The following is a 19,485-nucleotide window of genomic DNA, read 5'->3' on the forward strand; positions in this document are numbered from 1 at the left end:
GTGCACCTTGGGAAAGGACCGGCGGCCATCTTGAAAGAAGGACTTTTATAAGTTCACGAAACGAGCTAATGGTGAGTAGAAACGCACTTTAAAAACGCTTTCCACGGGTAGTGTAGTATGTTTGCTTTAGAAGGGGGACTGGGAAGAGAAAAATTTACATTTCTGCCACGGGACAACCCCTTTAATATATAGTATGAGGGAAATAATTTATTTCCACCATCTTTTCCTTCATTTTATCTTCAATATCATTTTGATGCTAAAAGAACTATAAAAAATTCTGCTTAGCTTGAAGAATTTTTTACCCAAGGGCAAAAATAGGCCTTCAAAAGGAACTATAGGGACCCCGGCCGTGCCGTCTCCACCCAAGTCCTGGATCAAGGAGAGAACATCTGTCACGGAAGTCCATATCTTCATGCCAGCTGCTGAATCAGTTGTTTGGTATCCAGATATAATGCGGTTGGACAATTGCTCAACGTAAAAAATAACTTTTATTAAATAATTTTAAAACACCCAAGACGGTCCAAAGAAACATAGAAAGAGATTCACATATTTACATATGATCCTCATCGTCTCTCATATGTAGTGTATTATGGAGTATTGTTCCTGCCAAATAACAAGGCCATTCTGTGATTATTGGAAACATTCTGCACGGTGGTTGATTCTACTCTGCGCACGTCTTTAGCTGTGCTCTTAGATGGTAAACCTAAAAAGACCATTTAGATTATTTCCTTGTTTCAAGTCCTCTTTGTGTGTTTCCTGCCTTTTTGTCCTTAATCTAGGACATAATAGGAATATATAGGGTGAGGTTCCAGCATTGGGGGGATGGCCCTTTTCACGGCGTGTGCTCCATATTGTTTGAGGATACTGCAAGTCATTAAAGGCCTGTAGTGGAAATCCTATATATATTTTGGATAGTGGACATGTGTAGTGGACAGTGGACCTGTTTTTATATGTTAAGCATTTTGTATACCAAATGACAGTATTTTTCCATTGTTGTCTGTTTTCCTACGAATATAGATATATTGGATATATGAAAGAATATATATCTACTTCCTCATATCATGAAACTTTCCGCTTACTAAACTCTGTAAACAAAGCTAGCAGTTAGTAACTCTAGAAGAAGTAAAATCAGACATAAATAACCACAGTCTGAAGCAGCTACCGCAATAATAACCCAAGCAGTTTTACTGGAAACTTATGCAAATAACACGGGAAATTTATGCAATTAATAGTTCAAGCTGTAATATCCAATCATATCGGAGGAACCACACGTGGGTCCAAGACAATCCACTCATCTCGTCCTGCTACCACATGATGGCTAATGGCAGATGACCGGAGGATGGAAGAATTTCAAGATGCTTATCCAATAATTAAACAATACGTTGTATCTATGTAATCTTTGACCTGCCCAAATGGGCAGATATGTTAAACTCTTTAAAAGAGGCTGCGCGCCCACCAATAAAGCAGAATTGAGGAAGCTTATACATGCTGAACCTGTGTCAGTGTGAAATCTTCTTATGCACATAATCAATTCATAATTAATCTGGAAGGGTGTAAACATTCCTAATTGAGTAGGCCATGGACACAAAAAGGAAATCCAGGACAGTTGGTGGCCCGTACGGGGAGTGGTCGATAGGATCTAGAGACAATCAGAAACAAGGCGTGGACATAGGCAACCTTGGACTTGGCGTGCCCAACAAATCATCAGAACACGGTAAGATAAATTAATTATCTATACCTGTGTGGCTGACTCCAAGCTCGCCTATGTGCTGTGTCAAGGCCGATCGCTCTGGATCCGCGCGACAGGTATTTTAAGTCTCGACCACTCAATAAAACCTGTCATAAGATAAAAAAGGAATGTTTACATGCCCGTTGTCTTGAGAGTACTGGTTAATTGGTGACATCAACAGCTGCCCCCAGGGAGGGCCTGTACGGGGTTTTTTCACTCCTAGAGGGAGGAGGGAACCGTCAGGTGGCCTGTTGCAGAGACTCAGCACTCCTGAGGCCTGTTTGTAGGGCCCGGGAGAGGGAGAGACTGCCAGAGAAAGTCTGATAAGGGATTTCCGCTCCTGCTAGGCCTGCTTGTAGGGTCCGGGAGAAGGGAGCTGTCAGACACGTATCCCAAGGGGCAGTGAGACTAAGCCAGCTGTACTGGTGCTCTGTCTATTTGTGTGTGTACGCCCATGTCTTGCCCAAATTGCAGAAAAGGATTATTGTTAACCATAAGCACACGGGGATGGGAGATTTGTAGACAGGATATTCCCTACCCCACCCCCCGATGCGGCTATGGTCCACTGGTTGAGGGTTACGATCCACTAATATTTGTTTATCGTTTGAACGTTCATGAGTGGATCCCTCTGTCTGAGGGTAGATTATTAAACGGTGTAGCGGCAGAAATGCTAGAGACTCTAGGGCGGGACATACTGTGTCCGGCGTCTGAGGAGGATCCTATAATCATGAATCTGGCTGCCATGATTGAGATTGAGAGGCAGCAAACATGGTGCCAAGGCCAATTCTTACACCCTCCAGAAAAGTGTGGAAGCTGTGGAGAGTCAAGTTATCATTGATTAATCAAGCAATCTTTCTGTGTGCTCAAAACGTCCTACCTGTCCTTTATATAAAGTTAGTGTGCTTGTCTGTTGTGTAGAGCTAATCCTGCTGAGTTGTTTATATAGAAATAGTCTGTTTGAGTAGGACTGCTACTAATTCTATATGACAGACAAACTGTAAGAAGGGATTGTTAGCAATGAGAACGCATTGGCTGGGTTATAGCCAAGATTGATGCACTGTACACAGCGGCGTTGTGGGTTTGGAATTTAAAGGCTAAATGTGCATTATTGGATCCCCTCTAGTAAAGGCAAACTGCTAAACTATGTTGCTGTTGAATTGTTGAAAGTATAGGCTGTGATACATTGTGCCCATAAGTGAATGCATACAAAGGGTTAACTGAATGTAAGGAGAGAGAAAGGCTGCTTGCTCGAATCTGCAGCCTCAGACCCCCCCCCCCCCCCAGGCCCCCTTACTTCCTCATTTTCTAGGAGGAAGTGTGAGGGTATATGTATATATTGCCAAATGTTTTTTATGCTTTATACCTATATGCAAGTTCTATTCAATTCCAAATGAGAAAAAACTTATATGTCGCCTTACATCAGATATTCCAAAGGCCTTGCAAGGCGAAGACAAAATGTATCTTGAACAAAATGTATTTTAAACACAGCAAAGAAGAATCGGACGAAGGACGCGTACTTGGCTGTTTTCCCGGAGGCGCCAGTATTAAGATAACAACTGTTCAACTATGTACATAACTTTCACTGTCTCAGGCCGGAAATCCGGACTTCCCATATATGGTTATGAGCCCATCACCCATTCCTGGTGATGAGACAAAAGGGTATAAGATCTCATGTAATCTGTAATAAAAAAAGCGCAGTCATGTCCCGTGTGAGGAACTATACCAGACCTCTGTGTGTGGTGTCTCTTCTTACCGCCGGCAGCGGGGCAAGTGGGGTGGGCCTGATTGGTGCTGTACTTAGAATATTACCCTGACAATTTGGCGCCCGAACGTGGGGCGGTAAAACACCGGAGCTTACAACGCATTCCACCCGGATCCACGCCGCGGAGAAGCCGTCCTGCTGCAAACCGAGCATGATCAACTCACAGAACTCCAGGTTAGACCAGCATATATTTATGTTGTGTTTTACGCTGAGAGTCTTGCAGCGGGACTGACTATCTGTGGTTTGTGACCGGACGGGTTGGGTTAAGAGTTCTACACGGTAACTCGTGTGGGCTTCGGGTTTGCCGTCATGGACCACTGACCGTGATATGCGCACCAATCGCTCACCCAGAAACTAGTCTGTAGTCTATTTGTACTTTGAAGTCCGTAGTGTTTTAACAATAGTGGAGATTGTTTGTTGTATCTGCAGAATTTTTTTTCCTCTTACTTTTCATTTTGTCTCATAGAAGAAGGGACCCTCGGTTTTAGTTTAGTTAGTTAATGGTTTAGCTGAGGAGGAGATGCACTCTATGAGACAGGTCTCATAGAAGAAGGGACCCTCGATTTTAGTTTAGTTAGTTAATGGTTTAGCTGAGGAGGAGATGCACTCTATGAGATAAGTCTCATAAAAAAAGGGACTCTCGGTTGTTTTGCCTTATATATGGGGCTAACGATTTGATTTCAGAGAGATGCATTTTATGAGGCTGGTTCCATAGGAGAAGGGACCCTCGGTTGTTTTGCCGGTATATAAGGGGCTGACAATTTGGAATTAAGAGGGATGCACTCTATGGAGCGTGTTATTATTATTGTTGTTGTTGTTCTAATATGCGTAAGATCTTATTAAAGAAGACAGAGCCCCTTATGGGCCGCCGCCGTGCGGATGAATTTGTAAACTGTAAGAAAACTCTAATGAAAATGAAGACCAAGGGTTGCTAGAAAGTGCTGAAGTAACAAGCAAAGGCGAGCAGAAGGTTATAAAACATGTGATTTGTTGGCAAAGAGAGAGGAAAAGGTGTATAATATGTATAATCCATACTAGGTGGATATATGTGTGTATATATGTATATACTGTATGTGCAAATAGTTAACTGAGCTTGCTTTTAGAAGAGAAGGTTTTGTTGACATGTAGCTGCAGTCTGTGTAATCTTTTCAAGGTCAAGAAGATAACAAAGCGAGAGAGAATGCAATAATAACCCTGAAAAATATCTGCTTGCTTAAATGGAATGAAGGCTTGAAATGAATTTAATTGATTATACTGTCTTAGTAGGCAGGAAATATAGCAATTTCTAAGGTATATTCTTACTTATACAGGGGTTGAAAATGAATGTTGCAAGGTCCCAGGATATGTGTTATTTATGAGTTCAAATGCAGGCAATAGTTAAACTAAAACAACTCAGTCAGTGAATGCATATTCGGAGAGATAACAGTTGGTTTTTACAAAGGTGGGGGCTTTCAGATTTCACTCCAAACTCAGGGTCACAGAAACTAAAATACTTCAGCGTTTAATACAGCATATAATAGCTTCAGTAAATAAGAAATATAGAATGTCTCAGTCACTCAGCAAATTTTTTCACATCATTTGTTAAAGATAGCGCTCATTCACAATCTCATCTCAATAGAATCATGTACTTTATAACATTATAGCACTCACCTCAATGTTTGTCAACTGATGTATGTATGTTTGTCAAACTTTTTTTGTCTGTGCATCTGTATGGACTGGTACACCTTCAATGAGGGGGTGACGGAGCAGACTTGAGCGCATGGATGGATGAGAGTTAGTGACCCGTGTTCGGGCTGTGGTGAGTGTGTGATGCAGGTAATGACTGGGGATAAAAGTCCCCCCCATGCATGGGACTTTGCTTGGTTGCGATGTGGACGTGTAGACTGTTAAGCTGAAATGAAGTTGGGAAAAAAGACGCACGGAGCCAATATCGAAGGGGTGGAGCTAGATGATGTAATAGTACGTAATGTTTCATCCCTCTTCTCGACAAGGGAGGGGGTGAGAATCTTGAGCAGCTAGTAAAAGTTTTTTTGTTTTTTTTTCTCTCTCAAATTTGATAAGACATTGCAGGCAGGATCAGACTAATAATGAATTTGCTTAAAGGAATATCACATTTCCAATATTAATAGGTGTTTGTAGATTATTCTGCCCCGATGTAACTCATGTCTCTGTTATTGGTGCTAACATTTTACAGGCCTTATCTGCATCCATCAAATCTTTTTACAATGTTGTACTACCTTGAAACCGGGTACTATTGTTCCAATTGAGTACCCTGGTTTAAAGGGGGGGGAGGAGAAGGCATAGGTGATCCAGGTATTGCAAGTCAGCCATTTTTTTATTTTTTTTTGCAAGCCATTTTTAAATTTTTAAATTTTTTGCAACAAGATTCTGATCTATTTGAAATAGAATACCAGCCCGATTGTCTAGCAGTGATGCAACAAGAAAATTTAAGTTTTAAAAAGTTACTGAAAGCCCTTGTTAATAATGCATATTTTGAGTTGTTTTTTATAGATGGTACCCAGGGTGATTGATGACTCCACTCCGGTTATGCAGTCGTAACACAACATGACACGGTAAAAGCAGAACCTCTGCCTCCGCATGTCTCAGCACAAGAAGCGGAATTAAAAGCACTCACGGAGGCGTGTAGAGTGGCCACAGGTAAGACGGCAAACATTTACACTGACTCCCGGTATGCATTTGGCATAGCTCATGATTACGGCCCAAAATGGAAGGCCAGACAGTTTTTTACCTCAGCAGGACAACCAATTGAGAATGATGCAGCGGGCAGAGTCTCACGGAGGCCCTACTTCTACCTGACAAGGTGGAAAGCTCACACCAATTCCTACACCGGAGAAGCAAGAGGCAACGCCATCACAGACCACACAGCAAAAGCAGCGGCCCTCAAGCCGTGGAAGAAAAGAAGAAAAGAAGAATTTAACAATAACTTTGGACTTTGACTAAACCTTGGACTTTGATATGAACTTGGACTTTGATAATAACTTTGGACTTTGATAAAAACTTGGACTTTGATAAAAATTTGAACTTTGATATGCTAAAGACTTTACAGTTACGAGCCAGCAAGGAAGAAAAGGAAAAATGGACTAAAAAGGGACGGCATATGGTGAACAGTCAACAGAACTTGCCCACCATGGTCCCTGTGCCCCATGATGGCCCAGCTGATGCACGGAAAGACGCACCTCTCAAAGCAGTAATGATGTCGACGCTTGAACAAGGAGGGGTGGCTCCTTGGTTTTCTGTAGCTGCTGCATCATTTGTCCAATTTTGCATGATCTTTGCCGTAAGCAACAGGGCAGAAGTAAATTTGCCACATCACACTTGCCGGGGCCACTCTACCCATTTCAGGGATTGCAAATTGGCTACACTCAGCTCCCACTTGTTGGGAAGCATGAATATGTGCTTGTTGTTGTTGATTTCTTTTCAGGTTGGAGAGACCTACTCTGTTACCAAAGTAAATAAGTAAACCGCACAGAAGCTCATGAATGAGGTAATCTGCAGATATGGGGTACCGGAAGTGATTGAGACAAACAAAGGTACAAATTTCACAGGTGAAATAATACAACACATCATGTCTGCTTTGGGTATATTCCAGGCTTTTCACACACCCTACCATCCGCGGAGTAGTGGGAAAGTAGATACAAAAGGCAATAGAGAAAATGGGCAAATCTTGAATTGAGTGTCTTCCATTAGTTTTTCTTTTTCCCAGGAGGGTACATGCCACAGTAGCTGAGTTTGGGGAATGATTTTCTTGTTAATGTTGTCATAGGCCTCTCCAAGGAATTGTTAGTAATGCATTCTGCAGTCTCTGCTTTTCTCCCAGGTCCTACAGATGAGTGTCACAATCTGAAACCAGGTGACAGGGTCTATGTAAAAAAGTTTGAGAGACAAACCCTGTTTGAATGTCCCTACCAGATGTTGCTCACCACCCCAACTGCAGTCAAGCTCAAAGGAAAGCCCACTTGGATTCACACTTTGCACTGCAAAAACTCATGATCCTGCATATCCTTTACATGCTATAATGTGGTACAATTCCTCTAACACACACCTTTGACTACTGTACACTAACCCCCTGTTTCAGAACAAATTAATACAATCAAATGTGCAATATGAAGCCTACACTGAGGGTGAGAATCCAACACCGCATTGTGCTAAGAGAGAAGCTGACGCTCCAGGTGGTAACTTTGATCCATATATATACATAGATGCAATAGGAGTGCCAAGGGGGGTGCGAGATTAATTTAATTCTAGAGATCAGTTTAAAGCAGGTTTTGAGTCCTTATTTGCTATTTCACTGTTAATAATAATGTAGATTGCATGAATTATATCTATTACAATCAGCAGAGGTTTGTAAACTACACCAGAGATGCTTTACAAGGGTTAGCTGACCAGTTAGGGCCCACTGCATCCATGGCGTTCCAAAATAGAGTGGCCCTGGATATGATTTTAGCAGAAAGAGGTGGGGTATGTAACTTCCTGTATGTGTATTATCCCTTTGATCAAAAAGAGTATGAGTAAGGGACTGGACAATATGACACCAACATTTCCCTTGTTTGAAAAAGATGAAGAGCCAGTTCCGATAATGCCAACCACGTACGTTACCAGAAGAATGGAGAAATGTACTAGTACTGCGCCTGTCCCGATCTCCTAAGATGGACTGTCAGTGGAATTCCCATTTGCCTAGGGATAGTGCAGAAGACCTTAGGTTCCGGCGAGGGCACACCCTGTGGGGTGTTAACTCGTACAGATAGAGGGTATGGATGCCCAGAAATAGCCCAGGGAATCCATGGCCTCCTTCTGAGGTGAGGTAGGGATCCCCCTCCTAGGAGTAGGGACTTACGGGCAGTGGAGAAACCCTGACGCAAGGGAGAGACGACCGAGGAAGAGTGCAAGGTCTGATGCTTGATCTCCATATAAGTTTTTAGGGGGGTTTGTGAGAGTATATGTATATATTGCCAAATGTTTTTTATGCTTTATACCTATATGCAAGTTCTATTCAATTCCAAATGAGAAAAAACTTATATGTCGCCTTACATCAGATATTCCAAAGGCCTTGCAAGGCGAAGACAAAATGTATCTTGAACAAAATGTATTTTAAACACAGCAAAGAAGAATCGGACGAAGGACGCGTACTTGGCTGTTTTCCCGGAGGCGCCAGTATTAAGATAACAACTGTTCAACTATGTACATAACTTTCACTGTCTCAGGCCGGAAATCCGGACTTCCCATATATGGTTATGAGCCCATCACCCATTCCTGGTGATGAGACAAAAGGGTATAAGATCTCATGTAATCTGTAATAAAAAAAAGCGCAGTCATGTCCCATGTGAGGAACTATACCAGACCTCTGTGTGTGGTGTCTCTTCTTACCGCCGGCAGCGGGGCAAGTGGGGTGGGCCTGATTGGTGCTGTACTTAGAATATTACCCTGACAGAAGTGCTGTAACACTGAATGTAAGAAATAACTTTGTTGCTTAATAGAATAAAGGAATGTAATGAATTATACTGTCTGAAAAGGCAGGTAAGAAAGAAGTATTGTAAGGTGAATTTTTACCGGTGTCTAGGGTCAGTGATGTACTAAATTGTTAGAGCAGGTGGATTAGACCCAAGCGATAGAGGAGAAAGAATCTTCAGAGCAAAAGTATCCTGTCTAGCGCTTCACGGGATAAAGGAGTGGAGATGGGGTGTATAGATTACACCAATACGTGTAGTTTAATAGCAACGCGTTTCAGCCCTCGGTGGGGCCTTTTTCAAGCATATAAAATCACATAACACAATCATTAATATAGGGAATTAAAAAATAACTTACAGTTGGAGATCGTTACAGCACTCGCGGCAGGCGCCATGTTGTGGGCGGAGTCACCGCACCAGCGTCATGACGTCAATGCGTATGAAAATGCGTACAAAAAGCTGAAATGAAAGCAGAATCTTCCTAGTTAGCATGGATGCTAGGAGGTGGCAAATCCAACCTGAGTATGAAGACGTTATTACTTACATATTATACTTAAATCTAAAAGTTCCGGGTACCGGCCCTGGTCATGTGATGCGTGAACGGGATGACGTCATCACGTGCGGCACGCGCATGGGTCATCTAATGATGATGCTTAGTTCAACCCAAGTCATGTGATATGGGTACGGGGTGCCGTCATCACGCACAGCATACATAGAGGGGGCGTTGTTAACCCTTGGAGATCCCTCTATGTATGTTTGGCTTTGTGTCCCAGGCAACGTAATCAAATCAAGTAGCTTCTATGTGCGTGATGTGCACGTATGTTAGAAAAAACTGCGGAAGTCAATGTCTCCAAACAATATCCCAGCACCATACTCTGTTCATGTTTGGAGACATTGACTTCCGCAGTTTTTTCTAACATACGTGCACATCACGCACATAGAAGCTACTTGATTTGATTACGTTGCCTGGGACACAAAGCCAAACATACATAGAGGGATCTCCAAGGGTTAACAACGCCCCCTCTATGTATGCTGTGCGTGATGACGGCACCCCGTACCCATATCACATGACTTGGGTTGAACTAAGCATCATCATTAGATGACCCATGCGCGTGCCGCACGTGATGACGTCATCCCGTTCACGCATCACATGACCAGGGCCGGTACTCGGAACTTTTAGATTTAAGTATAATATGTAAGTAATAACGTCTTCATACTCAGGCTGGATTTGCCACCTCCTAGCATCCATGCTAACTAGGAAGATTCTGTTTTCATTTCAGCTTTTTGTACGCATTTTCATACGCATTGACGTCATGACGCTGGTGCGGTGACTCCGCCCACAACATGGCGCCTGCAGCGAGTGCTGTAACGATCTCCAACTGTAAGTTATTTTTTAATTCCCTATATTAATGATTGTGTTATGTGATTTTATATGCTTGAAAAAGGCCCCACCGAGGGCTGAAACGCGTTGCTATTAAACTACACGTATTGGTGTAATCTATACACCCCATCTCCACTCCTTTATCCCGTGAAGCGCTAGACAGGATACTTTTGCTCTGAAGATTCTACCATACTAGGTTCCCTATTATTAGGGACCCCTGACATCCTAGCAGCTCTCCGTTTTAGGATTGGGAAGAAGGATTGACGGATCTATCTTATCTACAGGCTATCTCGGAATTGGAGGTACTAGTGAGTTATCCCATCCAGGGAAACTCACTAAGTACCGGGTAAGTCATTTTCTTTTACCTCATTATACCACAGTATTTTCATATAGCACTGAAGGAGCGCTACTTCTGATCTCGACCCCTTTATCATTGATAGAGGAGAAAGCAAATTCATGTGCTGTGACAAATAACAATTACTGTCTTGTTATGTAATCTAATCTTTGTTGTACGTCCTTCATACAAATGTAAAAAGTTATATGCCACTCACATCCTGTAACAAACTGTAACAAACTGCATAGCCCACCATGCCCACAAGAAAATGCATCTATGTTTGTCAAAGTCCCCAATTCAATTGTAACCACATACAATGTTAGGTGGTCACAGCTGTGACCATAAAGTTACAACATAGCAGTTATACATTAGACGTTAGAAATTCCCTGAATGTCAGTCAGAGGAAGGGAAGGCGGGCTGAAATGGCGTCGGTACCCACGCATGCCAAAGACACCAGCGTTCAATATAACAGTTCAGTAAATAAGGAGATAGAATAATATCTGTCACTCAGCAACCATTGGGACACAATATGTGAATTGCAGTACGTTACCAATCAGATGGAGATGCCTGGCATCTAAGACTGCATCTGCTCCGGTCTCCGGAGGGACGACCAGGAACAAGTCTGGGACCAAACTGTTGTAAAATTAGCCACATTCTCCCTTATAATCCTGTCTATCCGTCTCTTGCATTCTGTGTTAGAGAAGGGAGGGGCTGTCACGGGAGGGAGAGATTTTAAAAAGAGGAAGTCATTGGTACTGCAGTCCCAGGGAAGATAAATTTGCAGACAGTAGAAAAATAAGTAAAGTTAAGCAGAGAAGCCAAAGAATGGGAAACAAGCAGGTAATGATAAGGCCTGGTATCCACAAGAGGTTGACCCGTAAATTGTAAAATGTAAATTGTGTGATGCATAAGACTTTACTTGGTTGTGATGTGTATCCGAGGACTGCAAACGTTGAATGAAAAAATAAGGAAGCAAGTGATCAGCCAAATACAGAGGGGTGGAGCTAGATGATGCAAGAATACGTAATAGGTCATCCCTCTCTTGTATAAGGAGGAGGTGAGAATCATAGATAGCCAGGAAAAGTTTTGTTTTTTCTCCTTTCTCAAATTTGATGAGACATTGCAGGCAGGATCAAATTAAATTAATAATGAATTCTCTTAACGAATATCACATTTTAAACATGGCTGCCCTGATGGAAGGCATGTCTCTGTTATTGGCACTGATATTTTACAAACCCTATCTGCATCCATCATAATGGCGCCAGATGGATCGTTACGGGTTGGGACCTCAGGTGTCATTTCAGAAAAAACATTTTTGTAAATTAAACTGCTCTTTTGGTCGAGCTGGCTTATGTGTTTGGCCTGATAGCTGCTGCGGTTAATATGCTGTCAGAAGTCAAACAGTATCCCCTTAGGAAAAAAAAAAGGGGTGAAGGGTCAGCCACGCATGTTAGGTGCTGTGTGCTGATGATTTTGGAAAAACTGCCGACCGGCCACAATTTCACTGTTAATTTCCCTTGCAGAAGATGGCTGTAAGGCCTGCAGGCCTCTAAAGACAAACTCCAGTTCTGCAAGAAAGGTTGTTCTCCTGGATCATTGTTTAGCCAGGGAACTAGACATCTGACAGAGGAACAAAAGGCTGCTGTCCAGGCCATACCTGTACCTACATCCGTTGCCAAATTCCGCACCTTTCTGGGCCTTGTTTCATACTGCCACCTATACGACAGTATTGACACAAAAGCACGGAGGACAACCACGGCCACTGGGATACTACTCCATGAGGTTGGATACAGTGACTTGAGGAGCTCCCTCTTGTGTTTGTGCGGTGGCAGCAGTACAGGCAATGGTTGACAAATCTTCTAAGTTGGTATTGGCACTTATCTCTGGCCTATTAGATCTGGCTACAATGTGCTCTTTCCATGCCTCCCCCAATATTTCTTTCAGATGTTGTACTACCTTGAACCCGGTTACTCTTCTTTTAATCAGGTATTCCGGTTCAAACGGGGGAGGGGAGGCATAGGTGATCTGAGTATGGCAGATCAGCTATTTTTTTAAAATTTTAAATTCTTTGCAACAAGATTCTGTAAAAAAAAACTGTTATTGGAATCCACTGTTAATGATGCATATTTTGAGTTTTCTTTTGTAGATGGTACCAGGGTGAGGATTGATGACTCCGAACCAGATATGCAGAGGTCACACAACAAGATGTCCTAAATGCAGAAGCTCTGCCTCCGCATCTCTCAGTGCAAGAAGTGGAACCGATGGCCCTCACTGAGGCGTATAGAGTGGTAGAAGGTAAGACGGCAACCCTTTACACTGACTCCTGAAATGCATTTGGCATAGCTCATGATTACGGCCCAATATGGAAGGCCAGTCAGTTCCTAATCTCAGTAGGACAGCCAATTAAGAATGGTGCAGCGGTGCAGTCTCATGGAAACCCTACTACTACTACCTGGCAATGGAGAGCTCACACCGATTCCTACAATGGAGAAGCGAGAGACGACACCCTCGCCGACAGCACAGCAAGGCAGCGGACCTCAAGCCATGGAAGAAAGAAGAAAAGATACTGACAGCATGAGTCAGTGGTAAAAACTTTGGACATTGATAAAACCTTTGGACATTAATATGCCAAGGACTTTACAGTTACAAGCCAACGAGGAAGGAAAGCAAAATGGGCTAAAAGACGGGAGCAACAGAACAGGACGGCGTATGGCGAACAGTCAGCAGAACTTGCCTACAGAGGTCCCTGTCCCCCATGATGGCCCAACTGGTATACAGAATCAAAAGCAGCAATGACGTCGACACTGAACAAGAATGGGTGATACGTGGGTTCTCTGTAGCTGCTGCATCATTTTTCCAGTTTGCATGATCTTTGCCATATGCGAGTCAGGACAGAAGTAAGGTGGCCATATAACACTTGCCTGGACCACTCTACCTATTTCAGAGATTGCCAATTTGACCACATTCAGCTCACACCTGTTGGGGAGTATGAATATGTGCTTGTTGTTGTTGGTGTCTTTTCAGGTTGGAGGCCCACCCTGATACTAAGGTAAATGAGCAGGTAACCACACAGAAGCTCATGAATGAGGTAATCTGCAGATACAGGGTACCGGAAGTGAATGAGGTAAACGAAGGTACACACTTCATAGGTGAAATAATGTGACATCATGTCTGCTCTGGGTATATCCCTGGCCTTTTACACACTCTACCATCCTTAGAGTAGTGGAAAGGTGGAGAGACTTAGTGGCACGCTAAAAAGTGAGAAGTGGAAGAAGGAATACTCTATAACTACTTAAGTGTTTTGCACCAGAGAGAGTATTACTGACTACCCTGGAAACTACACCTGCCAGACAAATGGGCAGGGTGGAGGGAGATTTTTGAGGAACTCACTAACGGGTATTGTTCTTCCTATGGTACAATAGGAGGGGAATGGAAGTAGAATCAGGTCCAGTCCTTAGGAGACGTTTACTGGCTTTGTGGAGACATGAGGTGGAGGACCCGCCTGGAAGGTAATTGGATAGGGGAGTGTGCCTTAGTAAAGCCCTTATGCTCCTCCACATCCTGTCAGACAGCATTGAGGATAATAAGGTTACCCCCAATAGTTACTTTATCTCGATCCAACTCTGCTGTGTTCTGTGGTTATCCTGTCATGTTGGTCTATCCTTGTTTTCTGCATAGGTACGGCGGTTCCTTCCAGTCTTGTCACTAGGTAGTGTAGGGTCAGTGTTGGCGGCCTGGACCTGTCAACCTTCAGGGCTATCTCCAGGAAGGGAAATTGGTGTGGGTGAAGGTCAGGGAGTCCCACGCCGTGCGTACCTGTGCACACTACTAGTATTGTAACAGTACACTAGAGTGAGAAGAGAGGCTCCTGGTGGTAGTTTTGACCTACACGTGTACATTGACGTCATAGGACAGCCAAGGTGGGTACCTGACGAGTTCTTAAAAATTAGAGACCACGTTAAAGCTAGATTCGAGTCCATTTTTCCTGATCATTATGGTAAATAAAATGTTGACTGGATTAATTATGTTTATTATAATTAGCAGCGGTTTATAAACTATACTAGAGATGCCTTACAGGGACTAGTCGACCAATAGGACCTACCTCGACTATGACTTTTCAAAATAGAATGACCTTAGGTACGATTTTAGCTAAAAAGGGGAGTGTCTGTAAGATGATAGGGGAAACTGTACCTACATCCCAGACAACACGTGACCCACGGGTAAAGGCGCAGTTGCCATTAAGAAGCTGACCGCACTAACTAAAAAGAGCTAACCTTTGGGACCAGTACTCGCCATGGATGAGCGGGTGGCAAAGGATCCTGGCTCAGATGGGCAACGCTGTTGTATGTGAACTGATTATCTTTTCCGTTCTAGTCTGGGAAAGTAGGAAAGATGAACAGTGCCCTAAAATCTAAGATACAAGGCAATAGAGAAAACGGACTAAGTGCCTTTTATTAGCCTATTTCCTCAGTAAGGTACATACCTAACAGGAGAAGAAAAAAAATAAAAAATAAGTTTTAAAACATTGTGTATTTAGAACACTGTGATAGGTTTTCGCTAAGATTTTGCCTTATTTTATCTGCAGTGCACTCTGCTCATGCCACGCAACATGCCGGCGTTACAACGCCCCCGATCCCGCTACCTTGCCGCCTCTGGAAAAGGGAAGTGGGAATAATCACCTCGTAGTTTTCCTTCCAGACTGATAGATATGATTATGCATTTACTAATGAGACAGAGGTTCAGTCATGTTGATCAGTCATTAGATAGCACTAATTTTGCACTCTTTGTGGATGAATCGAGGTAGCGTCAAGAAGGCGGGTTCTACACAAGTTATGCAGTGTTTACCTGAAATAGTAAAAGCCGCACCTCTCCTAACCTAATGCCTCGAGATCCCAGGTGGTAGCCTAGACCTCCACATGTACAGAGATGCCGTAAGGGTACCTATGAGGGTACCAGATGAATAAAAAGCCAGAGATTAAGTTAAAGCAGAATGGGTCTGGTCCTGTGGTAATCTTTCCTACACAAATATCCCCACCTATATTCCAGGAGGGCCGTGCGCACTGTCCCGGCTAAGTATCTTTATGTACCAAAGACCCGATTGCCATGAGCCCACACCTAGGTATCGGAGGGGCATTTACAGCCTAAGCAACAGTTGTGAAAGACCGCCACTCTACTGAGTTTTCAGAACATTCTACACTAGAGTTTATTCTGATAAAGAAGTTATTAATTATATTTGTCACCTCTATAGTTATCCTAATTTCTATTTGTTGTTGTGTACAGTGTATTCCACCCCGATGACTACCTGCTCCACTGTGTGCCTATCACGATCTGGGACGCCGAGGAGGGTCAATAGTTGAGAATGATATGTGGTAGTGTAGGAACACTTAGTGTAGCGAGTTTAGTGAAACAGATAGTTTCAAGGGGGGTTTATAGTGGAAATCCATTATATATCTATATTTTGGATAGTGGACATGTGTAGTGGACAGTGGACCTGTTTTATACAGCATTCTGTATACCAAATGACAGTACTTTTCCATTGTTGTCTGTTTTCCTACGAATATAGATATATATTCTTTCATGTATCCAATATATCTACTTCCGCATATCATGAAACTTTCTGCTTACTAAACTCTGTAAACAAAGCTAGCAGTTAGTAACTCTAGAAGAAGTAAAATCAGACATAAATAACCGCAGTCTGAAGCAGCTACCGCAATAATAACCCAAGCAGTTTTACTGGAAACTTATGCAAATAACACGGGAAATTTATGCAATTAATAGTTCAAGCTGTAACCTCCAATCATATCGGAGGAACCACACGTGGGTCCAAGACAATCCACTCATCTCGCCCTGCTACCACATGATGGCCAATGGCAGATGACCGGAGGATGGAAGAATTTCAAGATGCTTATCCAATAATTAAACAATACGTTGTATCTATGCAATCTTTGACCTGCCCAGATGGGCAGATATGTTAAACTCTTTAAAAGAGGCTGCGCGGCCAACAATAAAGCAGAATTGAGGAAGCTTATACATGCTGAACCTGTGTCAGTGTGAAATCTTCTTATGCACATAATCAATTCATAATTAATCTGGAAGGGTGTAAACATTCCTAATTGAGTAAGTCGTTGGACGCAAAAGGAAATCCACGACAGGCCTTACTTCCTCTTTTTACATCTTTCTGTTTCTACATTTTCTTTGCTCTCTTCTGGATATTTTTAATTATTGAGTAAAAAATATGTTACACGTTGATAATGTAAAGCAGTGATTTCTGTGATTCATGAATAATCTTTGCTATACGACTAAATATCTTCCTTCCAAGTGGGTGTAATTTCTTGGATTCTGTGATATATGAACAATTGCTCAGCCTGATGCTATATAATCCCCTCTCATCTGACCAGTAGCGCTCTTTTTCATGTTACATGTGAATGCTGTTGGTCACTTTATTGTATCTTGCCGGAATAATAAGAGTTTGTATATTTGATTAAGACCCTTTATGTTGTCTTCATCCGTAATGATAGATGTGTTATCTGGATTCTAGCTGTTTTCTGGATTACAGACGTTTATTGGTAATTCTATACATTTAGTGCTCTGAATTGCTTCCCTTTCTCTTCCGTGACATCTCACTTTACTTTGATGGTAACTTCTATTGTAAACATGTACTTTCTGTTAATAAAACAAGTTTGTAAAAAAAAAAACAGAAAATACTTTCCCGTGTGAGTCCTGCCATGCCTAAGAATTGATCTCTGAGAAAAACATTCCTACGATGTGAGCCTGTATTCTCACGGCAATATACCTGTGTGAGTTCTGTCCAAGATGGAAGGAATTTGTGTAGGAACAGAAACCGTTGAATGACTTCATTCACAGTACCACTAGTCGGACTTTAAAAAGTCGTTGTATGCTGTATTCTTTTCCAAATCTTGGCTGAGAGTAGTACATGTAAATGTGTGGTGTCCTGCCTGTCAGATAGCACAGGGCAGGGTGTCCGTCTGCTGTCAGTTACACCCGAGAATCTCAGGCACAACTCGCATGTGTATACAACCTCAAGATGAAAATGGGTTGCCTCCTGTGTGAATTCATTATGTCTAACAAGATCTGATTTACTAGAAGAACATTTCTCACTTTCTGCACATTTAAAGTACTCTCTTTCCCGTGTGACTTCTATGACGTTCAACTAGGTGTGATTTCTGAATAAAGCATATCCCACATTCTGAATATGAAATCTCCATTGTCTGACTTCTATGATGTTCAGTTACAGCATACATTTTATGATTGAAAGAGCTTAGCAATAGCCCTATTGTAATGCAGCTTTATAGCATGTGCAGCTATAAGTGAATGGAAGTGGGGCAAATGAGATTCCCCATTCTTAAGATCGTTGGGATCTCAGTTGAAGGATCCTCACCAACAGTTAGTTATTCCCTATCCCACAGATAGGGAATAACTTCACCTAAACTGAATACTCTTTTAAAACACTTAGACTGTATGAATTTTCTGATGCTTAACAAGAGTTGATTTCTGAGAATAACTTTTCCCACATACTGAACATGAAAATGGCTTCTCTCCTGTGTGAGTTCTGTGATGAATAGCTAGATCTGCTTTCATTCTAAAACATCTCCCACATTTTAAACATAGAAATGGCTTCTCTCCTGTGTGGGTTCTCTGATGTGAAACAAGATCTGATTTCACTCTAAAACCTTTCTCACATTCTGAACATGAAAACGGCTTCTCCCCTGTGTGAATTCTCTGATGTATGACAAGATGTGATTTCACAGTAAAACGGCTCCCACATTCTAAACATGAAAATGGTTTCTCCCCTGTGTGAAATCTCTGATGTATGACAAGATGTGATTTCACACAAAAACGTTCCCCACATTCTGAACATGAATATGGCTCTGTCTCTGTGTGACGACGTTGATGTACAACAAGACTTCGTTTCTGAGTAAAACATTTCCCACACTCTGAACATGAATATGGCTTCTCCCCTGTGTGAATTCTCTGATGGCTAGATAGATGCGATTTACTTAAAAAGCATTTCCCACACTCTGAACATGAAAATGGCTTCTCCCCTTTGTGAATTTTCTGATGGTTAGATAGATCTGATTTACTTAAAAAACATTTCCCACATTCTGGACATGAATACGATTTCCCTTTTGTGTGAGTTCTCTGATGTCTAACAAGATTTGATTTCTGAGTAAAACATTTCCCACATTCTGAACATGAATATGACTTTTCCCCTGTATGAGTTCTCTGATGTTCTCCCCTTCTGTGACTTTTCTTTTGCTTCTCAGTCTGTGATGAATCAGAAGATGGGCCCTGTATAAGAGGATCAGATGACGGATCTTTGCTGTGAAGGGCTGAGGAGACATCTGAGATAATGGCAGGTTCTTCATCTGTATCTTGTGTGATACCACAATCTTCTGCTTTACAGTCAGCAGATATCAGACATCCCTCAGAGCTCCCGATACTGTCATCTGCCAAGAATAAAACTCATTTTACTGTTGTTGTTTGATAATGTTTCTGAAGCCCTGTTTGTACAGTGACATTGCATTGGTCATTATTTAAGTCATAAGTTAAATTTATGATGATTGTATCAGCTCTGTTGGAGTGAGGTTATGCTCTTTGGAGTTTTGCTGCTAAAGCTGAGTAATATTCTTGCTGTTTATTTCTGCCTTAATGCAGTGGTGCTTTGGTTGTCGGTTTGCATTTTCTTTCTGCTAGGTGTAAGAGTTAGTGGCCGAGGCACGGGACGTGAGGCCGCCTTTTTTAAGGCGATTACCTCACTTTCTGGCAGTGCTATTTCTAGAAGTCAGGGTGAGG

At 42.3% G+C, this 19,485-nt stretch overlaps 1 protein-coding gene across 1 annotated transcript in view; it reads right to left on the bottom strand.

Annotated features, from left to right (window-relative positions):
- Positions 1-19,485, bottom strand: part of LOC136629073 (zinc finger protein 665-like) — an 82,054-nt gene that overhangs the window by 29,591 nt on the left and 32,978 nt on the right. Inside the window, exon 8 of the mRNA XM_066605196.1 lies at positions 18,165-19,139. Within this exon, the coding sequence (XP_066461293.1) occupies positions 18,165-19,139 (975 nt within the window). The remainder of the gene's footprint in view (positions 1-18,164; positions 19,140-19,485) is intronic.

Source organism: Eleutherodactylus coqui, chromosome 5 (assembly GCF_035609145.1).
Source record: "Eleutherodactylus coqui strain aEleCoq1 chromosome 5, aEleCoq1.hap1, whole genome shotgun sequence".
Lineage (NCBI taxonomy): Eukaryota > Metazoa > Chordata > Amphibia > Anura > Eleutherodactylidae > Eleutherodactylus > Eleutherodactylus coqui.